The 11,118-nt window shown below is 39.9% G+C and overlaps 1 protein-coding gene across 3 annotated transcripts in view; it reads right to left on the bottom strand.

Moving 5' to 3' along the window:
* Positions 1-479: 479 nt before the first annotated feature.
* Positions 480-11,118, bottom strand: part of CBFB (core-binding factor subunit beta) — a 77,552-nt gene continuing 66,913 nt past the window's right edge. For all 3 annotated transcript variants that reach the window (XM_030925214.1, XM_010355149.2, XM_010355148.2), the window contains one exon: positions 480-2,898. In XM_030925214.1, coding sequence (XP_030781074.1) covers positions 2,830-2,898 — 69 coding nt within the window. In that variant the 3' untranslated portion in view covers positions 480-2,829. The remainder of the gene's footprint in view (positions 2,899-11,118) is intronic.

Raw genomic sequence — 11,118 nt, 5'->3', positions numbered from 1 at the left:
TGGAATTTCCCTTAATGGTGTCAATTCAGAATTTAAAGGCATTTTTGTCATTTGCAGTAAGTCTGGTGGTTAATGAGTAAATCTGTTATTACAGGTCAATCTTAAGGTATACTTCCAAAGAAAAGGGCTTTTCTGTTGTAGGAAAATGCCATGAGTCTTAAGAATGTTTGATATAACACTAGCACAATCAAAATGGCTGTATATTTCCAAAACAACTAGCTTGAAAGATGGAACTAATTTGGATGTGTAATTCAAAATTCTTCCTCCCAACTATCACTACTTTATGGTCATATCTCACAGGATGGGTAAATCATGCCAGATTTCTTGAAAACCGTAATATACACTGGGGGATTTGTATACCTTGTGATACCTATATTTAAAGTAGTCTTCTTTGGAATCAACAGAAATTACCACTAGATGCCACTGTTGTTGCTTTCTTAGAAATCACTGGGTTAGGTCAGTAAAGAGGCAAGACCCTGTTTTTACTACACAGAAGTTTATTGTGAAAGTAAATTAAACAAACACACAGTATGGCTAACGGAGGCAAAAGCAATCTGGTAGCTTAAGGCAAGTTTTAATGGAGATGAATTTAGAAAAGATGATGCAATGATGTAATTTTGTTTAAATACAGATTATGAAAAAATATCAAATTGCACCAATAACTTAATAGAAGTAGTTTTCAAAGCCTGTACTACTGGAGAAAAAGGGCTCATGATCTTAATGCCAGCATTAAGACAGACAGAAGCAGCACGGTGCTAAATGACAGGAAAATCCAGTATTTACAGAAGGATGGTAATAGGAACATTTAATAGCATTTGATCTTATTTACTGGTGGACTGAAAGCCCTTAGCTAGACAATAGAGGAAAATGTACCATCATCAAGTTATTTAAAAAAATTTAACTGCAGAAGTAAAAAACCAAGGAGCTCTGTAATAAAGTAACATAAAACACCACTGTAAGGATCACTTAAAAAGCAATTCCCTCAGGGCAAATTAGGGCACTGAGTGTGTAAACATGTGAGCTGTACACCACCAAAACCAACCAAATTCATAGTACTTATAGTTATGCAAGATCAGCATGGCCTTTAATGATGCATTATTGTTTATAACAATTTAAACACACTTCTTACCATGCATGACTTCAAATATATAACAAATATTTTTATTCTGATCCAGGATATCTGTTTATGAAATAAGACCTATATACAATGAAAGTAACACCTCCCTCATCAATCAAGTAGTTATATGCTTTTTAAATGCAATGACCTTATTCAGACTTCAGTTCATTTTCTGAATTGACTGTGTCAGTTTTTCACCCTTTAAAATAATGCCATTTTATGATAAAATACATTTTTCAAAAATTCAGAAATGTAGTAACATTTAATAAATGTGACCATGAAAAATATTTGTAAGGAGGTGCTAAATGACTTAGCACATTTTTCCAGTCTGTATCTAAAAAAAAAGTTGCACTCAATTTGACAGTAAGCCTATTTAAAAAATATTCTTACATTAATTTCATCTCAAAAGGTTCTATTAATAGTCCTTTTGCAAAATACCATATATATAACTGTGAATGTTTTTTCCAGAATTAATGGAAGAAAATGTATCCTCTGCAGAGATGAACATTTTCTCTCTAAAACTAATCTTTTATCATCACCCAGCATGTTTTTACAAAAGCATGCAATATAAAATACACATAAAAGCAGCTATCTTAAACATGATTTTAATATAGTATTACCTTTGTAGCTGATTCATCACTGTCTCCAGTTTAATATGCTGTTACATACATGAAGAAGCTCCAGTATCCCTTTTCTGATTGACTTTTTAAAACAATCCCTGAATAAAACAGAAGCCAGCCTGTGACTTCTTTAGGCATTTCAGTAGAAGATCATCTATGGAGAATATCTCCAACCAAACTCATGATTACAGAACAGAAGCTAAAACAATCTGGGGCAGAGTTCAGAGTTAATACCAATTTAAAACTTCTATGTGTAAAAATAAAGAGCCTGTAATCCCAGTACTCTGGGAGGCTGATGCAGGAGGATCGCTTGATGCCAGGAGTTCGAGACCTGGGCAACACTGTGAAACCCTGTCTCTTATTTAAAAAGAAAGAAAGAAAGAAAGAAAGAGAGACAGAAAGAGAGACAGAAAGACAGAAAGAAAGACAGAAAGAAAGACAGAAAGAAAGAAAGAAAGAGTGCTGATTACTAGCATTTAAAAGGATACTGCAACTTTAATAACTGTAAACTTTGTCAGAAGGCTGTGGCAGACAGCTCTATGCTACTAGGTTTTTAGCCTGTAAATAATGCAAACATCAGCAGTTTTAAAATGCTATAGACTATAAAAACACAAAAGGAATGGGGCAAACAAAACACAAAACAAGAATGCTTATCTAAAATGAAGCTGTATAACCAAAACATCTAGAAGTACAAAAAAAAAAAAAATTAGAAAAAATGATTAGAGAAAACCCTCTGATACAATTTTAATTTCTTGACCTGTTTTTAAATGACATCAACTTTTAAATTAAAGTGGAAGAAAAGGAGCTTTACAAGTAGATAGTTTTAACTCCCTAAAATAATGCCAACAAGGTAAGCTTGCATAGAAAAAAAACTTCAAATTATTACTGGCTACATGCTTAAAAAATTAGAAATGCAGGTATAATCATAGTGCAAAACCATGGCAGTTTGTGATGTCTATTACTGCCTAAGGTTGAGAAACAGACTGTAGTACCTCCAGTTATCACAGTTTCTGGTCTTTTAATCAATTATTTCTGCCAACTAGAAGCAATGTCTATGTAAAGATGGGCAGCACACATCTGCTGTGCTATCAATTAACGAAGTTTGAGGTCATCACCACCACCTAAATTGGAACCAGGACTAGGGTCTTGTTGTCTTCTTGCCTGCAATGACAAAATCATAATTTGGGGTCAAAAAGTGTTTCGACATCAAAATGCTAGATATATAAAATACAAGACAGTAGCACATAGAAAAACTTCATAACTAAAAAATTTTCAACCAATATATTCACATGTAACAGGCAAAAAATAATAATAAAATAGTCTGACATATTTTACTAAAGTTTCCTTAACAATCAAGAATAAAAACCATTTTTATTCAAAAGACAATCACCATAAATACGTACTGCATATAAAAGAACAACGAATCTAGCACTGGGCTCGGTGGCTCACGCCTGTAATCCCAGGACTTTGGGAGGCTGAGGCGGGCAGATCATTTCAGGTCAGGAGTTTGAGACCAGCCTGGCCAAAATGGTGAAACCCTGTCTCTATGAAAAATACAAAAAAATTAGCCAGACATGGTGGCAGGCATCTGTAATCCCAGCTGCTTGGGAGCTTGAGGCACGAGAATCCCTTGAACCTGGGAGGTGGAGGTTGCCGTGAGCTGAGATCACACCACTGCACTCCAGCCTGGATGACACGAGTGAGGTTCCATCTCAAAAAAACAAAAAACAAAAAAACAAAAAAACCCAACAACAAATCTATATTTGCAGTTTTGGAAAAAAGAGTAACACATTAGCCAAGTGCCTTAGAAGCAAACTCTTCCTTTTAGTAATAGCTGACATTTATTGAGTATCAGCTGTCTGCAGGCACTGTTCTAAGTACTTTCCATGAATTAAATAATTTTTTAGAGAGATGAGGTCTTGCTATGTTGCCCAGGCTGGACTGCAGTGGCTATTCACAGGTAAGAACATAGCACATTACAGCCTCAAACTCCTGGGCTCAACCAATCCTCCTGTCTCACTCAGCCTCCCAAGTAACTAGAACTACAGGCACATGCAATAGGATGTGGCTAGAACTAATTTAATCCCTCTCAATAACCTATGACATAAGTGCTATTATTTATCTCTATTTTACAAATAAAAAAACTAAGTCACAGAGAAATATATGTTCCACTAATTATATGACTGAAAAATGTAGCACTTTATTATGGATAAGGTATTGTCTCATGTTAAAAATAGAAATATAAAATTAGAGTCCTTGGTGCACTTATATTCCCAGATTTTTTTTTTTTGAGACGGAGTTTTACTCTTGTTGCCCAGGCTGGAGTGCAATGGTGCAATCTCCACTCACTGCAACCTCGCCTCCCTGGTTCCAGTGATTCTCCTGCCTCAGCCTCCTCAGTAGCTGCAATTAAAAGCATGCACCACCACACCTGGCTAATTTTGTAGTTTGAGTAGAGACGGGGTTTCTCCATGTTGGTCAGGCTGGTCTCAAACTCCCGACCTCGGGTGATCTGCCTGCCTTGGCCTCCCAAAGTGCTGGGATTACAAGCGTGAGCCACCGCGCCTGGCCCCAGATGTATTTTTTGTTTGTTGTTTTTTTGAGACAAGGTCTCACTCTATTGCCCAGGCTGGAGTGCAATGACACAATCTCTGCTGACTGCAACTTCTGCCTCCCGGGCTCAAGCAATCCTCCCACCTCAGACTCCTGAGTAGCTGGGACCACAGGCACACGCCACCACACCTGGCTAAATTTTGTATTCTTTGTAGAGACAGGGTTTCACCATGTAGACGGGGCTGGTCTTGAACTCCTGGGCTCAAGCCATCTGCCTGTCTTGGCCTCCCAAAGTGCTGGAATTACAGGCATGAGTCACCATGTACCACCCAGGTGTTTTTTTTTTTTTTTTTTTTTTGAGACGGAGTCTCGCTCTGTCTCCCAGGCTGGAGTGCAGTGGTGCAATCTTGGTTCACTGCAAGCTCTGCCTCCCAGGTTCATGCCATTCTTCTGCCTCAGTTGCCCGAGTAGCTGGGACTACAGGCGCCTACCACCACACCCGGCTAATTTTTTGTATTTTTAGTAGAGATGGGGTTTCACCATGTTAGCCAGGATGGTCTCGATCTCCTGACCTCGTGATCCTCCCACCTCGGCCTCCCAAAGTGCTGGGATTACAGGCGTGAGCCACTGCGCCTGGCCCCGATGTATTGTTATAACAATATTTAACAATTAAGAAGCTTCACTAGGTCTATGAAATAAAAATTAGAAAAAAAAAAAAAACTTCCTGTTGATCACACGCTTCTGTTTTTTAAAAAAAGAGGCTTGACAATTATAAACACCGAGATTTCAAGATTCACTTTAAACATTCCTATTTAAACCACTTAGGTAAATTACTTAATAGGGAGACTATATATATATACATAGTCTCCTTCTCAAGTTCTATTATGTGTTTATTCTATAAGTTTTCTTTACTGCCTCCAAATGTTGGCCAAGCACAAACATCTGTTTGTATCCAGAATCTGGTACTAAATACTTTCCATGAATAACAGTAATAATAATAATATTATTATTATTATTATTTTGAGACACAGTCTTCTCTGTTCCCCAGGCTGGAGTGCAGTAGTGCAATCTCAGCTCACTGCAACCTCCGCCTCCCAGGTTCAAGTCATTCTCCTGCCCAGCCTCCAGAGTAGCTGGGATTACAGGCGTGCACCACCACACCTGGCTAATTTTTAAAATATTTTTAGTACAGATGGGGTTTTGCCATGTTGGCCAGGCTGGTCTCAAACTCCTGGGCTCAAGTGATCCACCCACATCAGTCTCCCCAAAGTGCTAGGATTATAGGCATGAGCTACCATGCCCGGCTGAACTAATTTTTTTTTAAGAGATGACGTCGGCTGGGCAGTGGCTCATGCCTGTAATCCCAGCACTTTGGGAGGTCAAGGTGGGCAGATCACCTGAGGTCAGGAGTTCAAGACCAGCCTGGCCAACATGGCAAAACCCCATCTCTACTAAAATACAAAAATTAGACAGGCGTGGTCGTGGGCACCTGTAACCCCAGATACTCGGGAGGCTGAGGCAGGATAATCGCTTGAACCCGGGAGGCGGAGGTTGTGGTGAGCCGAGATTGTGCCATTACACTGCAGCCTGGCCAACAGAATTGAAACTATGTCTCAAAAAAACAAAAACAAAAACAAAAAAAAAACAAAAAAACCCCCAAAAAACAGAAAAACAAACAAACAAAAAGATGAGGTCTTGCAGTGCTGCCCAGGCTGGAGTGCAGGGGCTATTCACAGGCACAAACACAGCACCCTACAGCCTCCAACTCCTGGGCTCAAGTGATCCTCCTGCCTCACCTTCCCAAGCAGCAAGAGTTTTCCTATGTTAGATAACGGCAACTCCATTTTACCAGTTGTTTGAGCAAAAAGCTTTCCTCTGTCGCCAGGCTGGAGTGCAGTGGTGCAATCTTGGCGCACCGCAACCTCCGCCTCCTGGGTTTAAGCAATTCCCCTACCTCAGCCTCCTAAGTAGCTGGAACTACAGGCATGCACCACCACGCCTGGCTAATTTTTTGTATTTTAGTAGGGACAGGGTTTCACTATGTTGGCCACGATGGTGGTCAGCCCGCCTCAGCCTCCCAAAGTGCTGAGATTACAAGCGTGAGTCACCGCGCCCAGCCCTTTTTTTTGAGACACAATTTCGCTCTTGTTGCCCAGGCTGGAGTGCAATGGCCTGATTTCAACTCACTGTAACCTCAGCCTCCCAGGTTCAAGCAATTCTCATGCCTCAACCTCCTGAGTAGCTGGCATGTGCTACCATGCCCAATTAATTTTTTTTTTTTTTAGTAGAGACAGGGTTTCACCATGTTGGCCACGCTGATTTTGAACTCCTGACCTCAGGTGATCCGCCTGCCTTGGCTTCTCAAAGTACTGGAATTTACAGGCGTGAGCCACCAAACCCGGCCTCTTTCTTAAAATTTTGATATATTTCTCTAGCATGTTTTAACTGCTTTTGTAAGCAGAATGGACAATGACTAAATTTTAGCACATTCTTTTCAATTAAATAGGTTATAGTGCATAGTCACAGACCGAAAGAGTTGTGGAATACATATGCGTCAGAAAAGCAATTTATGTTCCATACACAATCAATGCTAAACGTAGTGTAAGGATAGATCAATTCTACAACATCAGAGATGGTGATATAAGCATCTGCTTTCAGTCAATGAAGTTTAGAAAGGGGCTGAGCAATGAAAAAACACTGAGGAAAAAATCAATCCTAATTATATATGTATAAATCACTACTAACCTACCAACAATACTTTGTGAAGAGTATTTCAGCTTTTGTGTCTTGGGGCAAAAGTAATTTTCGAATTATTTTAATAATAGGATTACTCCAAATATATGACAAAGAACAGTCATCAGCAGCTGGAGTTTTCCCTACTCGTCACAGCTGCACAGAAATAGCCAGGATTTGTTTAAAATATTACATTTTTGATAAAAGCACAGAGAACAGGAGTAAAGAAAAGTTGTTTTGCTATTATTTTTGGGTTTCGTTTCTATTTACATTGTGAAGGCACTGAGGAAGATGTAAGGAAAGACACTGTGATGAAGAGTCAAGAGTAGGAACAAAAAGGAGGGGCCTGGGGGCATGGTGCCTCATGCTAGTAAATCCCAGCACTTTGGAGGCTGAGGTGGGAGGACTGCTTGAGCCCTGGAGTTCAAGACCAGCCTGGGCAACATAGTGAGATCCCCATCTCTTAAAAAAAAAAAAAAAAAAAAAGAGGGAGGAAGTCTAACAGTACAAATGAGAGCAGAAGAGGGAAGAATGAGATATCTGGGAGGACACTTAATGCTAGAAGGGAAAATGTATTGACCGTCATATGAAGGAAACAAATACAGACACAGATTTAGGTTCAGTAAAATAGCTTCCATAGGACTAGAACTTAACAGCCGAATAAGCAGCTGCCTTAAGAAGCAGAACTTCTTACTGTGGCAGTTTTCTAATGAAGGCTGGATGTTTTTGAAGGATTTCCTCTATGGGTAAATAAACTATACTACATGATGGCAAGGAAACGCTGAATTCCATCATCCTAAAAGCATAAAGTTTGTAATTTCTAGTTTCCTTCTCCTCAGTCATAGGCCCTTGATTCTAACCTTTTAATAACAGTTATTTCAGAATTGGGGTTTTAATATAAAGCACACATCCATGAGTCTGATTTCAGAACACAAATCTGTTCTTAGTATTTATGAAGAATTAATCTCAACATTTTGTCCTACAGATCTCTTACTACCAGTTGCTCTCCTGTTTTCTCTCAGTATATCATCTCCCAGGAACAAGGCAAATAGAGTTGCTAGGAGGTAGTCATGAGATGACTCCAAATGAGATGAAAGAACAGACACTAGCAGCTTGAGTTTTCCCTACTGGCCAGAGCTATGCAGAAATAGCCACGAGGAGGGGGTATCCAGAATGAAGAAAATTTCTTGGTTGATCTCCATTCTTTTAATATTGAAATCTCAAAAAAAAAAAAAAAAAAAAAAAATTGCTGAAAACTCTTCATGGGAAAATTCCCTAACAAAAACAACTACATTTTATTGAGTGTGTACTATGTCCAGATACTGCAGTATTCACTTTATGTTTGATACTTGGCTAAAAGAACAGCTGGGCATAGTGGCTCATGCCTACAGTTTACAGCACTTTCGGAGGCTGAGGTGGAACAATTACTTGATCCCAGAAGTTCAAGACCAGCCTGAGTGACGTAGTGAGATCCTGCCCCTATAAATAATTTTTAAAAGTTAGCTGAGCATGGTAGCACATGGCTGGAATCCCAGCTACTTGGAAGGCTGAGGCACGAACTGCTTGAGCCCAGGATATTAAGGCTGCAGTGAGCTATAAGACTGCACCACTTGGCTCACGCCTGTAATCCCCACACTTTGGGAGGCCAAGGCGGGCAAATCACCTGAGGTGAGGAGTTCGAGATCAGCCTGGCCAACATGGTGAAACCCCATCTCTACTAAAAATACAACAATTACTCAGGCATGGTGGTGCGCACCTGTAATCCCAGCTACTCGGGAGGCTGAGGCAGGAGAATCACCTGAACCCGGGAGGCAGAGGTTTCAGTGAGCCGAGTTCCGGCCACTGCATTCCAGCCTGGGCAGCAGAGTGAGACTTTATCTCAAAATAAATAAAGAAATAAATGAAATTCAGGGGGAAGGAAGGGAGAAAAATAAATAAAATTCTGAACACAGAATTATAGAATTTTAGAGTGGCAAAGTACTTGAGAGATCTGATTCAACTCTCATTGTGCAGATGACAGCCTAAGATTAAGGTTAAGTGATTTCCCCTAAGTAACATAGTTGGAGGCAGAGTCAGAACACAGAATGAGACCTATGGAAAAGATGAGCCTTTAACTTACAATTGGCATTAATGTCAGCCTCCTTAGTCACTGCTAGTTCTCCCTATTGCTAAGTCTGGAGGAGACACACAGCACAGTTTTTTTTTTTTTTTGAGACGGAGTCTTGCTCTGTCACCCAGGCTGAAGTGCAGTGGCCCGATCTCGGCTCACTGCAAGCTCCGCCTCCTGGGTTCACGCCATTCTCCTGCCTCAGCCTCCCGAGTAGCTAGGACTACAGGCGCCTGCCACCACGCCCAGCTAATTTTTTGTATTTTTAGTAGAGATGGGGTTTCACCATGTTAGCCAAGATGGTCTCGATCTCCTGACCTCATGATCCGCCCACCTCGGCCTCCCAAAGTACTGCGATTACAGGCATGAGCCACCGCGCCCGGCCTCAAAGCACAAATTTTAAGTCCCAACACGAGAGAAAGGAATGCACTTTCCCCAAACTCATTAAAAAGGTTAAAAAGCAGCCATAAAAAAGAATGAGTTCATGTCCTTTGCAGGGACATGGATGAAGCTGGAAGGCATCATTTCAGCAAATTAACACAGGAACAGAAAACCAAACACTGCATGCTCACACTCATAAGTGGGAGTTGAACAATTAGAACACATGGACACAGGGAGGGGAACATCACACACACAGGGGCCTGTCGAGAGGTCGGGGGGAAGGGGAGGGAGAGCATCAGGAAAAATACCTAATGCCTGCAGGGTTTAAAACCTAGATGATCGGGAGGCTGAGGCAGGGGAATTGCTTGAACCTGGGAGGTGGAGGTTGTGGTGAGCCGAGATCGTGCCATTGCACTCTGGCCTGGGTAACAAAAGTGAAACTCTGTCTCAAAACAACAACAACAACAACAAACAACAACAACAAAAACCTAGATGATGGGTTGATAGGTGCAGCAAACCACCATGGCACAGGTATACCTATGTAAAAAACCTGCACATTCTGCACATGTATCCCAGAACTTAAATTAAAAAAAAAATTTTAAAAGGTTAAAAAAAGGTCAGCAGACAATTATAAACATCTGTCAGATAAGCAGTCTGCGAGAGCGGGTCCAACAGGCATGTCAAAAAATATAGTTCTTACAAAGTATGCAACCTAAGGAAAATTTTAAATATAAAGTAACATTTTAAAATGGAATAGTGGGAATCTACATTTCTGGGCTTGGACCACAATGGCTCTACCACTTTAGCTATGTGACCTTAGGCAAGTTTCTTATTCTCTCTTAGCCTCGGTTCCTCAAAATGAAGATGTAACTTACAAGAGCATTTAAAAAGCAAATATAAAGCCAAAATTATAATGTATTTACTGCCTGGCACATAGGATGCACTCATGATGCTGTTATTATAACAAAGTTGCTCATCACTTCGCATTTACATTTATGAACTTTTCAAATAACTACTCAAATGTTGAAAAATCCGTATCCTGCAGATAGAGTAAGTTTTAGAAACTAAAACAAGGCTGAAACAAAATAAATCTTAATAAAGTCTATAGCTCCTCTGATAGAGAACCAAGACTCTCTTCCTCTGGTAGTGGGGGAAGTCAGATTTTGTATCCTTTTCCTCATTCATTAATCCTCTTCCGATTCTCATTCTCAGTCTGAGTTCATACTCCCAGTTCATTCTCATCTATTGCCATTACCCAAAATACATCCCAGGAAGGCCTAGTACAGACATGTTCTCATGTTGATTTGTCCATACACAAGAAAGAATATTGGTAGAGTTAAATGATTTGAAAACTGAAGTCTTTGCAAATTTAAAATAAATAAGAGGCTGAGATTTTTTTCTTGGACCACACAGAATTGAAGCCCCCAAAACTATGCAAAATACAAATACAAAAACCACATAAAACTTTTTGCCTGTTTTTATTTCCAAATAGTTTCCACATAAAATTCTCCTATGATTTGAATTGTATTAAAATTGCTTATAGTAGGATAAACAATAATTTACCCATTCTCTGACATTAAAGACAACCATTTATTTGCTGCCACTTT

Source organism: Rhinopithecus roxellana, chromosome 20 (genome assembly GCF_007565055.1).
Source record: "Rhinopithecus roxellana isolate Shanxi Qingling chromosome 20, ASM756505v1, whole genome shotgun sequence".
Taxonomy (NCBI): domain Eukaryota; kingdom Metazoa; phylum Chordata; class Mammalia; order Primates; family Cercopithecidae; genus Rhinopithecus; species Rhinopithecus roxellana.
Note: the sequence above shows the minus strand (reverse complement) of the source record. Positions and strands in the feature narration are given on the sequence as shown.